This window comes from Bos indicus x Bos taurus, chromosome 28, assembly GCF_003369695.1.
Source record: "Bos indicus x Bos taurus breed Angus x Brahman F1 hybrid chromosome 28, Bos_hybrid_MaternalHap_v2.0, whole genome shotgun sequence".
In the NCBI taxonomy this organism is placed as follows: domain Eukaryota; kingdom Metazoa; phylum Chordata; class Mammalia; order Artiodactyla; family Bovidae; genus Bos; species Bos indicus x Bos taurus.
In genome coordinates, this window is record NC_040103.1 from 44,173,362 (window position 1) to 44,191,487 (window position 18,126).

General features: G+C 38.4%; 1 protein-coding gene across 8 annotated transcripts in view; it reads left to right on the forward strand.

The window, feature by feature from the left end:
• ZFAND4 (zinc finger AN1-type containing 4) overlaps positions 1 to 18,126 on the forward strand; it is a 52,075-nt gene that overhangs the window by 11,930 nt on the left and 22,019 nt on the right. For 6 of the 8 annotated variants that reach the window (XM_027530517.1, XM_027530516.1, XM_027530519.1 and 3 more), the window contains exons 3-4: positions 13,704 to 13,779; positions 14,662 to 14,729. The exons of 1 other annotated variant lie outside the window; for it this stretch is intronic. In XM_027530517.1, coding sequence (XP_027386318.1) covers positions 13,704 to 13,779; positions 14,662 to 14,729 — 144 coding nt within the window. Of the gene's footprint in view, positions 1 to 13,703; positions 13,780 to 14,661; positions 14,730 to 18,126 lie in introns of those variants that run through there. One more of the 8 variants, XM_027530524.1, reaches the window with a different exon arrangement.

Consider the following 18,126-nt stretch of genomic DNA (forward strand, 5'->3'; position numbering starts at 1 on the left):
AATAATATAACATGTTTTCATTTGTCTCCAAGATCTAGCAAACTCTTTTACTCCACTTTTTACTGAATATGTAAATATAATTTTATATATGATACAATTTTGCATTTTGTAAAATTCACTATTTTATATTCGTTTTCTAGGGCTGCCATAAAAAGGTACCACAAACCAAGTGGCTTAAAGAAATTGTCTCATATTTTCAGAGGCTTAAAGTCCAAGATGAGGGTGTTGGTATTATTAGTTCCTTCTGAGGGCTCTGAGGGAAAATCCAGAACACGCCTTTTGCCTAGCACCTGGTGGTTTTCTGGTAGTCTTTTTTGTTCCGTAACTTGTAGAAGCATCACCCGTCTCTTTACATCTCCCTGTATATGTCTGTGTCTATCTCCAGATTTCCCCTTTTTATAATGACACCAATCATACTGAATTAGGGCCCTTCCCTAATGACTTCATCTTAACTTGATTAATTTGTTAAGACTCTACAAGTCAGGTCAGATGCTGAGGTTCTGAGCGTTAGGACTTAAGCATATGAACTCCTGGGGGACACAGTTCATCCCATAACTAGTCTGTGTTCGTAGTTCTGTCAGTGTTGACAGACGTTGCTGTCACATAACTCCCACCATGATCCAGGTACAGAACGGTTCCATCACCCACCCAAATTCTTTGTGCCTTTGTGGTCAACTTGCCTTCAGACCTGGTACCTGGCATCTACTGATGTGTTTTTGTCCTCATAATTTTACCCTTTCCAAAATTTCGTATAACTGTATACAATAGTATGTAACCTTTTGAGTCAGCTTTCTTTTGCTTATACATGATACACATGCATTTGAGATTTATTCATATTGTTCTGCATATCAGTAGTTCATTCTTTTATGGCTGAATAGTGTTCCATTGTATGGATATCCTACAGTTATTCATTCCTAAGTTGAGGGACCCTTCACTTGCTGGTGATGTTGAATAAAGCCATTTTTAAGTTTCATGACAGTTTTTTATGGGTGCATAAGTTTCCAAGCCAGGCTTCAGCAATATGTGAACTGTGAACTTCCTGATGTTCAAGCTGGTTTTAGAAAAGGCAGAGGAACCAGAGATCAAATTGCCAACATCCGCTGGATCATGGAAAAAGCAAGAGAGTTCCAGAAGAACATCTATTTCTGCTTTATTGACTATGCCAAAGCCTTTGACTGTGTGGATCACAATAAACTGGAAAATTCTGAAAGAGATGGGAATACCAGATCACCTGATCTGCCTCTTGAGAAATCTGTATGCAGGTCAGGAAGCAACAGTTAGAACTGGAGGAACAGTTAGGACATGGAACAACAGACTGGTTCCAAATAGGAAAAGGAGTACATCAAGGTTGTATATTGTCACCCTGTTTATTTAACTTCTATGCAGAGTACATCATGAGAAACGCTGGACTGGAAGAAACACAAGCTGGAATCAAGATTGCCGGGAGAAATATCAATAACCTCAGATATGCAGATGACACCACCCTTATGGCAGAAAGTGAAGAGGAACTCAAAAGCCTCTTGATGAAAGTGAAAGTGGAGAGTGAAAAAGTTGGCTTAAAGCTCAACATTCAGAAAACGAAGATCATGGCATCCGGTACCATCACTTCATGGGAAATAGATGGAAACAGGGGAAACAGTGTCAGACGTTATTTCTGGGGGCTCCAAAATCTCTGCAGATAGTGACTGCAGCCATGAAATTAAAAGACGCTTACTCCTTGGAAGGAAAGTTATGACCAACCTAGGTAGCATATTGAAAAGCAGAGACATTACTTTGCCAACAAAAGTCCGTCTAGTCAAGGCTATGGTTTTTCCAGTGGTGATGTATGGATGTGAGAGTTGGACTATAAAGAAAGCTGAGCACCAAAGAATCGATGCTTTGAACTGTGGTGTTGGAGAAGACTCTTGAGAGTCCCTTGGACTGCAAGGAGATCCAACCAGTCCATCCCAAAGGAAATCAGTCCTGAATATTCATTGGAAGGACTGATGCTGAAGCTGAAACTCGAGTACTTTGGCCACGTCATGCGAAGAGTTGACTCATTGGAGAAGACTCTGATGCTGGGAGGGATTGGGGGCAGGAGGAGAAGGGGACGACAGAGGATGAGATGGCTGGATGGCATCACTGACTCGATGAACTTGAGTTTGAGTGAACTCCAGGAGCTGGTGATGGACAGGGAGGCCTGGTGTGCTGCAATTCATGGGGTCGCAAAGAGTCGGACACGACTGAGCGACTGAACTGAACTGAAGTTTTCGTTTCACCTGGGTCAGTATTTAGGAGTAGAATTGCTGAGTTGTGTTGTAAGTGGTTTTTTAACTTAATATGAAACTGCCAGACTTTTCCAGAGTGGCTGTACCATTTTGTATTCCTGTGAGTAGTGTCTAAAATTTCTTGTTGCTCTGTATCATCAGAACATGGTATTGTCTGGGTGTTTTTGTTTCTTTTTTGCCATTTTAATAGATCCTGGTTATATCTCATTGTGGCTTTAATTTGCGTCTCCCTAACTAATGATTTTGAGCATATTTCTATTTTCCTGTTGATTACATCTTCTTTGGTAAAGTTTCTAGTCAATCTTTGCCCATTTTTAAAAATTAAGTTTTCTTATTATTGTGTTTTTAAAGTCCTAGTGCTTTTAAATTTTTCATATGTTTCCTTGTGTCTTCTTTGACCCCTGAAGTTTTGGAGGTACACTTTTATTTCCATATTTATGGGAATTAAAAACTTTCATTTTATTATTAATTATGAATCTAATTACAGGTGGTCAGTAAACAGAATATTTATGGTAAGCATGGTATTTATGTGTACAATTGTCTTTGAATCTTATAGTAACCTGGGGCTCTATAAAAATTCATGTGTGGTATAGAAGAAACAGGAAGAAAAAATCTGATGAGGTAGATTATTGACATTGCGAGTTCAGGTGTATCTAAGCAGAGTGGGAGGTTGGCCCCGATGTAAATCTTTGTTCTCTAAACCGCACAACCACTGTGTTTTTTTGGTTTTTTTTTTTCCCACCTGCTTTCTGGAATTGCAAGATGCTCTAGGATCATCTTGTGTATTTTTTGCCCTATCTTAGAACTAGCCATTTCTTCAAGAAGCTCTGGTTCCTTTTTTTGGAGTATGGTATTAAAAACCAAGATGTGGGCATGACAATTGATTTTTCAGCAACAATAATAGGAACCAGAAGACAGTGGAATATTATCTGCACAGTGCTGAGAGAAATAACAGTTTCTACTTAGAACTGAATTTAACTTCCAAGGGTGAAGACAAAATAAAGACATTTCCAAACAAAAACAAAGCTTGAATTTCCTAACAACAAATTCTTGCCAAAGGGACTTCTGAAGGATATATTTTAGAATGCAAATGATCCCTAAAGGAAGTTGATGATGCAAGATGGAATGGCATATTTTTGGGAAAATCTAAATAAACATTTACTTAAAAAAGCAGTATATGAAGGTTTGAAAAAATGGAATTAAAATCCTAGTAACTGGCATGCAAATCAAGGTGGAATTGTTCGTATCGGAAGTCATAAGGCTCTCAGCGTTGTTCATGAGGAGGATAAAGATGTGATTAGCTTTTAGACTTTATTTTGTTAAATATGATCATTTAAATTTCTAAATTCATCACTTGAGATTAGAAATAGAATTAATTTCAAAATGACAGAAGTGCCTCACCTTTTCTCATCATTCAGAATTAATACATAAAGGAGGCAAGAGATAAAGCAGAGCAATTAGAATGCACAAAATAAGGTAGTAAAAATGAATAGAAATATGTCAGTAATCCCCCTAAGGTAAAATGGATACAACTTTCTAATTGAAAAGCCATTAGCAGACTGGTTTTTTTAAAAATCATATGAAATGCTGTTTGCCAGAGACCTAATCTAAAATAAAAGGTTCTCAAAATGTTGAAAGCAGAATTGAAAAAGATATATCAGGAAAATACTAACCTGAAGAAAGCTGGTGTGTCTGTATTAGTAAAGTTGTTTTGTAAAATACATTTCAAAGTTAAACATGTGAACAAGTCTTGTGGAGGGATATTCCTGGTAGTCTTGTTGATAATGTCAGAAATCTAGCAACAAGTTGAGTGACTATGCTGGAATGCATAAGTTGTGGTATATGTAAATATTGTGTCATATGGTGGGATCAAATTCTGTGAATTGACAACAAGGTAGCTTTGTACACGTGTAGCTTTGTACACGGCATGGATAAATTCAGAACAATGGTGAACTAAAAAAACAAGACAGATGAACACAGTATGATTCTACTTATATAAAGGTCAGAAAGGGGTTAAGAAAACACTATCACTGGAAGCAAAGCATTGACAGGAAGCAGAGGAATAATCGTACCACGTTCAGAACAGCGATCTCCCCTGGGTGGAGTGAGGAGGACGCAGTTGCGGAGAAGCAGGAACATTTTTTTCCTTTATATCCTTCACTGGGTATAGTCAATCTTTTGTCAGTCATTCTAGTAGGTATGTAGTGATATCTCATTGTGGTTTTAATTTGCATTTCCTTAATGATTAGTGATATTGAGCATCTTCATGAACTTATTTGCCATCCTTATATATTCTTTGTTAAAGTGTCTATTCATTTCTTTTACCCATTAAAAAATGGTCGAGTTTTAAGTGTTCTTTATTCCAAATACAAGTTTTTAATCAGATACACATTTTGCTGAGATTTTTCTCCCAGACTGTGGCTTATCTCTATTCTCTTAACAGTATCTTTTGAAAAGCAAAAATGTTAATTTTGCTGAAGTCCAATTTATGGATATGAAAATGGATATCATATCTAAGAATATGTCAGTCTGAGATCACAAACAATTTCTTCTGTATTTTCCTGTAAAGGTTTACTTGCGTTGATTTTTTGTTGTTTTTGCCGCACCCCAGCAGGCAGGGCTAGTTTCCCAATCAGAGATCAGACCTGTGCTCCCAGCATTGACAGCAGAGTCTCAACCACTGGACTGCCGGGGAAGTCCCAATTACATTGATTATTAAAATATTAAACTAGCATTTCTAGAATTCCCTTTACTTGATCATATTGTATATCTTTTTAATATATTGTTGTTTGTTAAGACTGTGTCAGGATATTTGTATATTTTTTTCATGAAGAATATTGATTTTATTTTATAATGTGTTTGGTTTTGGTAGGGAAGTAGTGTCTTCATTGAATGAATTGGGGCTATTCTTTCCTTTGCAGTTTTTAGATAGAGCATAATTGGTGTTGTAGCTTCAAATGTGAAGCTATCTCTAATAAATATAGGGCTATTCAGATTATCTTTTTCTTCTTGAGTGAGTTTGGGTAGCTTGCGTCTTTAAAGGATTTTGTTGATCTGTTAAATTTTATTGGCATAGAGTTCATAATATTCCCTTATTCTTTCAATGTCTGTGTAGTCTGTAATGATGTTATTACCCTTTTCATTCCTAATACTGGTAATTTGCATATTATTTAACAAATTAGCCTTTATTAATTTTAGTGAATTTCTTAAAGAATCAGATTTTGTTTTGATTTTTTCCTCCTGTTTTTCTTTTTTCTATTTCATTGAATTCTGTTTTGATTTTTATTAATGTTTTGGCTTACTTTGGATTTAATTTACTCTTTTTATAATTTCTTGAGACCAAGGTTATTGATATGATTCATTTCTTCTTACAAAATATTGCTATTTAGTGCTTTGTTTCCTCCTAAGTACTACTGTCTTCTTGGTATTTCATATATTTTGATAACGTTGTGTTTTCATTTTCATTTGGTTCAAATTATTTTCTAATTTTCCTTTTGATACCTTTTTTGATCCATGGGTTATCTTGAAATATGTTGCTTAGTTTCTAAAAATTTGGAGAATTTCTAGAAATTTTTCTTACATTGGGTTATAATTTAATTCTGTGTAATTTTGATTCTTTTAAAATTTAGGAGCATGTTCTGTGGTCCGCAATTCTGTCTATCTTGGTGAATGTTACCTGTGCACTTGGGAAGAGTCTGCATCCTGCTATTGATGTGTGCAGTGTTCTACAGATGTCAGTTAGATCAGTTTCTGTGGTAGTGTTGTATATGTTCTGTGTGTTTACTTATTCTGTCAACTCTGGGGAGAGGAGTATTGAAATCTCCAGCTAGAATTGTGGATTTATCTTTTTCTCCTTCCAGTGCTGTCAACCTCTGATTCATGTGTTTTGAAGCTCTGTAATCGAGTGCATACATTTTTCAGATTGTATGTCCTCTTGAGTTTATTGACCTCTTCATTATTGTGAGATTAAATTCTTTATCCTTGGTGATAATTTTTACCCTAAAATCCACCATATCTGATGTTAATATCATCAGTTCAGAATTTTTTGATTAGTAGTCAGCATAAAATATGTTTTTCTGTCCTTTTAATCTATTTATGTCTTTATATTTAAGATGTCTGTTTCTTGCAAGCATCATATAATTGAGTTTTGTTTTTATTTCTAGTTAATCCAATCTGTTTGCCTTTTACCTTTCAGCTTAATTTAGACCACTTCATGTATGACGACTGTAGTTGTGATTAGGTTTTAGTTCGTCACTTTATTGTCTTCTGTTTGTTCCATTTGTTCTTTATTCCCTTTTCCCTCTTTCCACATTTGTTTTGAATAAATTGAGTATTTGTTATCATTCTATTTTGTTCTCCTTTGTTGGCTTATCAATTATAACTCTTTGCCCTAATATTTTAGCTATTGGCTTTGGTGGTCTGTAATACACATCTTTACTTATTTTCTGTCTTCAAGTGATATACCATTTCACGTATCTTACAAGAACCTCACAATCGGTTGCTTTCATTTCTCCCCTGATGGCCTTTATGCTTTTACTGTCAGGCATTTTCTCTTACGCGTGTTGTAAACTCCACAGTACACTGTTTCCTTTTGGCCTGCACCGTCTCTCGTCTTTTCGCCTGCACTGTCCACTGTCTTTTCTGAGTTCTGTCGGCAATCATTTTATCTCCTCTTCCTTTTTGGACATTTTCTGTCCTTAATTTCTGAATTCCTGATTCAGAGTACTGAATATTTCAGATGCTTTAGTATGTTTAGGGTGTGGCCTTACAGTTTTCCTTCACGGTTACTGTTCTGGGTAAAGTTTACCCTGGTTGTTAGGTGCAGAATTTCATTGTTTAGATTTTACTATTAACTCTCTGTGGATTTGTTACTTTCTCTCCTGTTGATTTTGTGATATTCAGGTATTCTACAGATCCTGTCTACTGGTGCTCCGCCAGTTAACAACGTCCAGACATTTACATGGGCGTTTTACGTCTGTTTTGTGGTGACGGTGGGGAGAGATGAGTGTCTCCACTTCTGTGGTTATCTTTTTACTTGCAGGACTCTATAAGTTTTTACCCAGTGTTTCTTTTCCCCCAGAAACTGAAATTACTAATGGATGCTCTTCCTTTTTTGCTTTTTGCCTCCTATAGAAGTTCTCTCAAATTGTTCGTCCTTAAAAGTCCTTTACTTGTAGGCAGTTTTCTGGTGTGAGTCCTTTTTGTAGACTTTTCAGACTTAAAATGCCTTCTTCTTCCTTGTGATGGTTTTGTATTGAACTTGTATACCGCCATTAGCATTAACTTTTCCAGTTTTTCTTGATCAGCCTTGCAGGAGCAGGAGCATAAGACTTCCCCCTCTGGGACAGAGAGATTGCCCCTTTTTATTTCCAGTCATTTTGAAGTTTAGACATTCTCAGTCTTCAAATTATGAGGGCTGAGGGCATAGTTTCTGTGTGGATTCACTTCCCTTCTTTTTGTTCTGTACTATTTTGGGAGAAAATATTGAAAGAGGGAAGCGATAGCCCACCACTGTCTTTAATTATCCATAAGTGGTATTGATTCTGGGTTTATTTTATGAATGTAGATATGAACATGTTCTCAAACATACAAATATCTGTGTGAAAATTCTAAAAAAGACACAAGAAACATGTTTGAGTCATTATTATGGTTAGGTGAGGTTGTAAGTGTGGGGACCCTCCCCACCTTAATGGGAATAGTGCGCTTTTTAGAAGAGATAACCTGGGAATTCTTTTTTTCTGGGTGTGCTCATAAAGAAGAAAACGTGAGCTCACAGAAAAATGTCAGCCACCTATAAGCTAAGAGAAGTGGTTTCAGAATGAAACTTATGCTTTGATCTTGGGTTTCCCAGCCTTGAGAATTGTGAAAAAATAAATTTCTGTTGTTTAAACCACCCAGTCTGTTGTATTTTGTTACAGCAGTCTACGTAGGCCAAGACACACATGTACAGACGCACACACACTCACAGATACGTGTACACGTGTGTATTATTACAGATTTTTTTGTAACAGTAAAAAATTTGGATGTGTGAAAATATATCTTAGCAGAGGACTGGGTAAATAAAACTTACGACTGAAACACACACTGGAATATCGTCTAGTCACTGTGCACAGGGCGTACTTTCATTTATCGATACGAAAGATGTATGCAGTATTTAAGTGAAAACTTTATAAAACAGCTCAAAGTATGTTCCAGTTTTATTAAAAGGAATAAGTTTTTAAAGGAAATATACCCCAAATATTGAATATAGATTTTATTGGACTTAGGACTGCATGTAGTTTTAATTTTCTTTTGAATATTTCTGTGTTGTCTTTTTAATAAGTTGTTTTATCATAAACAAATACTTGAATTTGTAAAAAGTCCTAAAAACACTGACGGAAAAATCATATATATGGAATCTGTCTTTTGGGAAGACATGTTTGTTTAATAGGAATTAATTTTTCTGAATGTAGTTAAGAGTTGAGGCTTAAAGGCAAAGGGCCACCTTTAAAGAGGGATGCCATATTTCTCTTTGCTAAATCTGACAACCCTATATTAAAGAAATATGATTTACTTTGTATATTTGAGATTCTAAAAGTGTTCATAGTAGAAAGAACCCAAATATTTTTCAGTGTGCACATGAGGAGGTTAAGGGTCACAGAGGTTGATGACTTCCTCAAGGTCATCCAGCAACTCAGGTGGCTGTCAGGAACACAACTCAAGTCTTGCACAGTTCTTGCCACCCTGTCTTGCGTGTCAACCTTCTGTATTTTTAGCTTGCTAACTGATAGCTAGATTCTGTTAATAGTGATTATAGGAGTTAATCTAAGCAGTGTTGTTACTTTGTCTTTAATCCTGTTTTAAAGTTTTTTTTCTTTAACTCAATAATGCTATACAATGTTGGTTAAATAAACAATGGTCTTACCTACCCATGGGCTTCCCTGATAGCTCAGTTGGTAAAGAATCCGGCTGCAATGCAGGAGACCCCGGTTTGATTCCTGTGTCAGGAAGATCTGCTGGAGAAGGGATAGGATACTCACTCCAGTATTCCCGGGCTTTCCTTGTGGCTCAGCTGGTAAAGAATCTGCGTGCAATGTGGGAAATCTCGGTTCGATCCCTGAGTTGGGAAGATCCCCTGGAGAAGGGAATGGCTACCCACTCCAGTATTCTTGCCTGGAGAATTCCTTGGGGTCACAGAGGCGGACACGACTGAGCGACTTTCACCTCACCTCACCTCACCACCTACCCGTATTGCTTTTATCTAGCTATGCTGGCAAAATCCTGTAATTTAGGTTGAAAAGATGACCACAGCATATTAAACACATTTTTAAAAAATAGTTCTTTATTTATTTTTGGCTGTGCTGGGTCTGTGTTGCTGCTTGAGCTCTGCTCTAGTCGTGCTGAGTGGGGCCACTCTCCGGTCGTGGCCCATGGGCTTCTCATTGCAGTGGCTTCTGTTGTGGCCCGTGGGCTCTGGGGCCTGTGGGCTCAGGAGTTGCAGTTCCTGGGCTCTAGAGCGCAGACTCAATAGTTACGGTGTCCTGGCTCAGCTACCCGCGGCATGTGGGATCTTTCCGGACGGGGGATCAAACCTGCCTTGTTTCCTGCATTGGCAGGCAGACTCTTTACCACTGAGCCACCAGGGAAGCACTAAGTTTTTTAAAATATTAAAGTACTTTTAACATGAAATAATTTCTAGCTTAAAAGCCTTTCCTCAGTGGCATTCTTTCTTGCTGCTACTACTGCTAAGTCACTTCAGTCGTGTCCAACTCTGTGTGACCCCATAGACGTCAGCCCACCAGGCTCTCCTACCCCTGGGATTCTCCAGGCAAGGACACTGGAGTGGGTTGCCATTTCCTTCTCCAATGCATGAAAGTGAAAAAGTGAAAGTGAAGTCGCTCAGTCGTGTCCGACTCTTAGCGAACCCTTGGACTGTAGCCTACCACGCTCCTCCATCCATGGGATTTTCCAGGCAAGCAAAAAAGTGAACTGTTCCCAGTTGGGAGATACATGTATATTCACCTCCTGAGCCCATGGGCTGTATTTCATGATCTTTTGGAACATTTAAAGAATGTTTAGTAGCCGTTCAGGACTTCACTTTCACTTTTTACTTTCATGCATTGGAGAAGGAAATGGCAACCCACTCCAGTGTTCTTGCCTGGAGAATCCCAGGGACGGGGGAGCCTGGTGGGCTGCCATCTATGGGGTTGCACAGAGTCGGACATGACTGACGTGACTTAGCAGCAGCAGCAGCAGCAGGTCTACTAACAGGCAATACTACTTAAACATACACCCAAACAGCTACTTTTGCTTTGTGGAGACTGGCTTATCTTCAGACTGATCAGCATAAAGGTTGACTGCGGTCTCTGGAGTTAGCCTGTTGGGGCTTACATCTCTAATCCACACTCTCCAGGTGTCACTTAGTCTCTCAGTGCTTCAGTTTTAGCATTTGTGAAATATATATCGTAGTGTTGCCTGCTTCACAAGATTATTATTGTTGCAGTTAGATTATGATAATACAGGTCAAGCATTTATAACAGTGCCTAGCTTATAATAATAAAAACTAACACATATTGCACTTACTGCTATCATTCTAGTCAACTTTTTTTGTAGCATCATAAGCAAAAGTAACTTGAGAAGGCAGTATGTAAAGTATTTGGAAAAGATATTCATCAACATATCAACCATTAAATATTCTCTTGAGTATAATGCTCACTCTGGCTAGTATAGTCTTCAGGGATTCAAACGTACAGTTTGCAGAAAAAGAAGTTTATGCTGAAGTATGGAATCTGGGCTTCCCAGGTGCTGCAGTGGTAAAGAATCCAGCTGCCAGTGCTGGAGATGCAAGAGATGCCGGTTGGATCCCTGGGTCGGGAAGACCCCCTGGAGTAGGAAATGGCAACTCACTCCAGTATTCTTGCCTGGAAAGTACAATGGACAGAGAAGCCTGGTGGGCTCCAGCCCATGGGTCCCAGAGGGTTGGGCACAACTGAGCGCATGCACACACACACTCACACGTGGGTTCTGCCTTAACACTTTTTCAGCATCACGGAGGTGTGAAGACACTGTCTTGTAGACCATAAATTTCAGCATTGAAAATTGCCCATTGTGTGCATACTTAGTTGCTCAGTCATGTCCAACTCTTCTCAAGTATTCTTGTCCAGGCAAGAATACTGGAGTGGGTAGTCATTCCTTCTCCACGGTATCTTCACGACTCAGGGATCGAACCCAGGTCTCTTGCATTGCAGTTGTATTCTTTACCATCTGAGCCACCAAGTAAGCCTGAAAATAGTCCATAATACACTTTTTTTTCAAGATTAAATTATTCTTTACTTAGTGTTCAGACTCGGAGAAGGCAATGGCGCCCCACTCCAGTACTCTTGCCTGGAAAATCCCATGGACGGAGGATCCTGGAAGTCTGCAATCCATGAGGTTGCTGAGGGTCGGACACAACTGAGCGGCTTCACTTTCACTTTTCACTTTCATGTATTGGAGAAGGAAATGGCAACCCACTCCAGTGTTCTTGCCTGGAGAATCCCAGGGACGGGGGAGCCTGGTGGGCTGCCATTTATGGGGTCGCAGAGTCGGACACGACTGAAGCGACTTAGCAGCAGCAGCAGCAGCAGTGTTCAGACTACAAAAGGCATGTTAATATGCGATTATGGACTATAATCCCATTCAAGGTGGAAGGAATTTTCTAATATATTAATGTTTTATGGTAAATTATATTCTGTGCCCTGTTTCAAGATTATTGACTTTTCTATTTGGAAGAGGTATGAAAGATGCATCTGAATCACTAAATAATCTCACATATAAACAATCATTATTCCATGTGTACATGCTGCTCTGGGAACAGACTTTTAGAATACAAATACTTAAGGCCAAGTAAACTAAATGTTGTATTTTTAAATATAGATATGTTGTATTTTTAAGTATAGATATAATTGACATTATATTATTTCAGAGGTATACAGCATAATGATTTGATGTTTGTATATAAAGTTGGCACCTCATAGCCTCTGGTTCTGCAGGATTTAATCAACTATGGATTGAAAATATTGGGGAAAAATTACAGAAATTGCAAAAAGCAAAACTTGAATTTACATCATTAGCAACTATTTACATAGTGTTTATATTGTATTAAGTATTATAAGTAGTCTAGAGATGACTTAAAGTATACAGGAGGATGAGTATAAGGTTATGTACAAATTTTATACATAAGGTACTTAAACATCCAGGGATTTTGGTATTTGTGGGGGACCTGGAACCAGTATCCCTCGGATACCCAGGGGCTGCTGTATTGTAAAATGATCAATGCAGTAAGTCTAGTCGATAGTTAACATCCATCACCATACAGTTACAAAAGTTTGTTTTCTTAATGATGAAAAATTTGAGGACCTACGCTTTTAGCAACTTTTAGATATACAACACACTCTTTTTTTTTTTCTAATTTTATTTTATTTTTAAACTTTACATAATTGTATTAGTTTTGCCAAATATAAAAATGAATCCGCCACAGGTATACATGTGTTCCCCATCCCGAACCCTCCTCCCTCCTCCCTCCCCATACCATCCCTCTGGGCCGTCCCAGTGCACCAGCCCCAAGCATCCAGCATCGTGCATCGAACCTGGACTGGCATCACTCATTACCAGAGAAATGCAAATCAAAACCACTATGAGGTACCATTTCACACCAGTCAGAATGGCTGCAATCCAGAAGTCTACAAATAATAAATGCTGGAGAGGGTGTGGAGAAAAGGGAACCCTCTTACACTGTTGGTGGGAATGCAAACTAGTACAGCCACTATGGAGAACAGTGTGGAGATTCCTTAAAAAACTGGAAATAGAACTGCCTTATGATCCAGCAACCCCACTGCTGGGCATACACACTGAGGAAACCAGAAGGGAAAGAGACACGTGTACCCCAGTGTTCATCGCAGCACTGTTTATAACAGCCAGGACACGCTTATTAACTGTAGTCTGCATGTTGTGCATCATATCCCCTGACTTCTCTCATTTTCTAACTTGCACTTTACACGTTTAACCCCCTTCACCCATGTTGCTCACCTTCTACTCGTAACACACTTTTCATGCTTAATATAACTAAATGAGGCCGTACTTTGCAATATTGAGAACTGTTCTCTAGGCCTTAGATCTAAACTCTTCAGAGCTGATTTCGAGATATTTTTTTAAACAACTTCCTATTCTTACACTTTGTTTCAAGGCCAGAGAGCTGCTGACACACACTGTTCTCACTGTCCTTCTCTGGTGAGTGGGTGGAACCGCATCTACTTTCAGCCATGCCTTTTTCCCACAATGCTGTACGTTTTAGCTAAGCGATGTCATTCAGTTTAGAGTTGGGTTTATTATTGTGTATTTAATGAAATAGATTTGTATCATGCTCTTCCAAAGCTTCTATTGAAGTTTTAACCAATTTCTTTATAACCTTCCCCTAAGGTATTCCCATCTGTCAGCAGCACTTAATTTGGAATAACATGGAACTTGAAGATGATTATTGCTTGAATTACTACAAGTGAGTGTAATTGCATATCAGATGTTTTATAGATGCTCAGAATTATGACTCCATTTACCTTTGATTTTCTTCTGAATCCTTGAATTATGTCTCGTCTTCTTCTGAATAATTCTTGGCCCTGGATCTCAGTGTAAATTCCATGCTTTAAGATGTGTTGGTTCCATACCCATGCCACCTGGTCCTTGTCCTCTGATTCTTTGTTTCACCTTTTCACTATTTATACCAAGCTGTTGACCCCTGCATTTTTAGACTTCCTTCTTATCTTACCTTCTTTGAATATTGACTTACTCCCACCTGGCTTCACTCCTTTTCTTTGGTTTTCGCAAGTGTACTGGGTAAGGGAGTGTTGCTCTTCACGCCTCATTTTTCTTAAGCTCTCCTGATACGACACTAAGCGCCACTCTGTGCATCAGCGATTGCAGGTGTGCTCTCTGACCTTCTGTCTTTCTCCCTTCTCTCACGTAATTCTTCATTCTTTCCTAAAACAAAAAGGTCAGAGGCCATGTGGAATAGCTGGGAGAGCACTGGGCATTGGGAGCTTTGTAGACTGGCAGTTTTTCTATTTTATTAGTTAGATCTGTTATTTCTGACACTTTGGGTCTTAACAGCTTCTTTTCTTCTTAGGGCCTAACATGTGAAATGATGAGGCTAAACCACAGAGGTCCTTTTCATACTTTTTATTCATTTCATATTTAAGTCTTATGAGAACTTCATGTTTTCATTATTTATGCAAGTAAATAAATTAACATTTTATATTTATGCATATTGCTATATCTTTTAAAAAATCTTTTAGAGTAACCAACACATAAGTATGTGTATATTTAACACTGAATGTATTTTGATGTTTGTGGTTTTTTTTTTGTGTGTGTTAATTATCCGCAGCATTTCAGACGGTTGTACCTTGAAGCTGGTTTTGGCTATGCGCGGTGGACCTATAAATACTAGTAGAGGTAGGCATATGTTCAAATTACGTATATTAAAGCCATTTGACAGTAGTAATCTTCAAGCCAGATGATGTTATAGCCTCAGGTTTTTTTTTTTTAAACATGATTTACGTACATTTATGGCTTTATACAATAATAGCAAAGATTGTTCTTGTGTCTGTAAGTTCATCAGCATCATCAGGCACTTTTCATTGCATTGGAGCGGGAATGCAGGATCTGCACGGGTACTAAACTCAACTGGCCAAGGGTGGGGGGTCTGTCTGCGTCTGGATGGGATGAACGTGGCCAGGCCGCCAGGCTGTCACCTAGCCTCAGGTTTTATTCAGGTGTTTTTCCCTGCTATTACGTCTTAGAAGAACCACACTTGTTTCTCTGAGCATTTTTTTTTATTTTTTAAAAATCTATTTTTATTGAAGTATAGTTGATTTACAGTGGCGTGTTAATTTCAAGTATCTAGCAAAGTGATTCAGTCATACTTATTTATATGTGTGTTTATTTTATATGTATGTATCTTTTTTAGATTCTTTTCCTTTATAGGTTATTATATTAAGTATACTTCCTTGTGCCATATAATAGGTCCTTCAGCATTGTTTTATAAAGCCTAAATGCACAGAGGCAGGAACTCATGTTCCAGAAAATCTCATGATTCCTCATTCAATCCAGAAAGATTTAAATGTAAACCTCACCAGTATAGGAAAGGACAGTGGGATGGTGTGGTATAAATATTACATTGTTATCCCTGTCTTCAGGTGCAGTTTACTGGTCTTGTTGCTTTTTTCAGTCCACCGAGTCTTCAACTCCTGGGGTAATGATTGTTATAGGAAATTCCAAAGACGCCTCTTAGCCTGGTTTGTGATGCATTTGGATTTTATAGATACTATCTGTTAAAGCCTTTTTTTCAGGACGTGGGTGTCTCTGAGAGTCCGTTCATTGATTCATTCAGGAAGCACATGTTGAGCATCTCCTAGATGTTCAGTGCAGTGTTCTTGGGAGAGAGTGTCCCTGCTTCATTCCAGTGCCCACAGTAGGCGTGAGGAGAATCGATGTCGCTCTAAGCGGCTGTCAGTGCTGCGGGGGCGGCAGCAGCATGACAGTGTCTGTGGGGGTAGGGTCTCGGGGCAGGAGGAGCGCCCTGGGGATGGCGGCCTGAGCAGAGGCTGGAGTAGCAGGAAAGCTCCGAGCACGGGAGGAGCTGGGAGCGCTCGCCTGTGTCCCTGACTCAGGTCTGTCACGCGAGTCCCCGCAAAGCAGAGGCGTCCGTCGCTTCCGAGAGCAGTCCTGCTCTGTAGGCCTCGTTTTGGGGAGGGTCTTTGTGTTTGATCCTTTACTAACCAGAAAATTGAATGTTAAGTATTGATTCCACTGATGGCTTAATACTTCTTCCACAAGTCAGATTCCATCTCCATGCTTCCTAATTTTGATTAGAAAATAGGGTTATCACCGTCTTTTTCTTAGCTATTTCAAGAGGATTTTTTGAGATAGGTTACTGTGACTATTGAACTCTTATGGATAAGTTAGAAAAAAACAAAGATAATAATGTGAGAGCTGATTAACTAGACTCGTAATATCAGGGACTTCCAATTAATTGGACTTAAATTGGCCCATGTGACGTCTATACTACCAATTCTGAAAGTAGTACAAAAACCCTAATGCATTTACTGAGCCGCTACGATAGACGCGAATTTAATGACGTGTGAATTCCATTGCGTTATATTTTCGAAGTTTGTTATTTGTGTAGAGGATTGTCTTTAAACATGGATGTTTTATTATTATTTATCATTATTATTATTATTTATTACCTGTTTTTCTTACTAGGACTACAATAATATGTATAAGAAAGAGTATGTGCACCACAGGTTCTGAATTTAAAATATGTGTATTTTTTAAATTTAAAGTAAGTGAAAGTTATCACTACCCTTTTGTAGTTGAAGTGTTGTCATACATTTTGCCTACAATTTCCTGTGCCTTGTTTGTAACTGAAAAAGTCAAACCCTAGAACTTGTCTTATTTGATATTTTAGATTAAGTTTTTAATAAGTTTGCCTTTATTGAGTCAGCTTTTAAAATTTAACAGCTTGCTGTTGTCTATCTCCTTTGTTTGGTTGCTAAGTTGTGTCTGACTCTGCAACTTCATGGACTCTATTTATCGCCTGCTAGTCTCCTTTCCCCATGAGGTTCTCCAGGAAAAAATACTGGAGTGGGTTACCATTTCCTTCTCCAGTTGTCTGCTTTACATCATTGAAAACTTTGTGAAAAGGAAAAACTACCCAAATCTAGAACTTTTCCATACTGTATATCAGAAACCTTATTTTTAGCTACTGAGTCTTACTTGAAATTCGTGGTTTAGAAAATATCTTTATCATGTGAATGCTAGTAATACTTAGCTTTTAAAATTGTTTTTGAATTAAACATTATCAAAGCAACCTAGAAAAGGACTTCCTTGGCAGTCCAGTGGTTTGGACTCTGCTTCCACAGCAGGGGGCATGATTTTGATCCCTGGTAGGAACTAAGATCCTGCAAGCTGCATGGCACAGCCAGAAAAGGAAAATATTTTCCTTTCTAAAACTCAATTTTATCCTAAACTATATGCATAATATTTTATACTTGATGAAACCTAAGTGATTTTTCTATTCTGGAAAAGGATGTGTGTGTGTAGACATTAAGTGCATACACAGAGTCAGTGCCAACGACTCCTGAAGATGGGCACACTCTTGGTTTAAACAAGACTTCCCTGTGGTTTTAGTAATGGCGGCGCATAGCTTTTGTTTCTTGTTAATGTAATGCGGAAAGTGTTGCATAAATACATTTTGTGTCTATGAAAGTCTTATCAAAAACAAGGTAAATCTTACTGTGTTTCTAAAGTTTCTGTGTTTTATTAATAGTGGGGTATTGAATTTAGGATATGGGGACATCATTAATGGTTAATTAGCTTCAGACTTTAATATTCATTATTGTTGTGACTTTCTAAAGGGTAGTTTAGCACTGTGATTCTGTTAATAAATGAGCTACTTGAATGAAAGTTATGGAATTTGGGAAATTGTTGCCTCTTTAAGAAAGAACAGTGTTTGTGCAACTTGACATGAAAATGTCTTTGGGAATGAGCTCTTTTTGCTGTAGCCATTACTTAGACGCCCCGATCTGGGGTTCAGGGGCTTTTAGAACATTGAGCCTGTGAGCTAGCCACCTCTTGAGGCTTGTTCCCACCACAAGAGCAGGATCTGTGGCTGCCGTGGATGAGAGTGGCTTGAGATGATGGTAGCAATATCATTCAAGCCTGACGACTGCTCTAGATCACTGGAGCCGTGTACGCTGACAAGACACACAGATGTACACCAGAACATGTGGGGTCCTGGGCGGATGCTTTCAAGTTGCAGCATATTAATCATTACAGACAGCAATTTTTG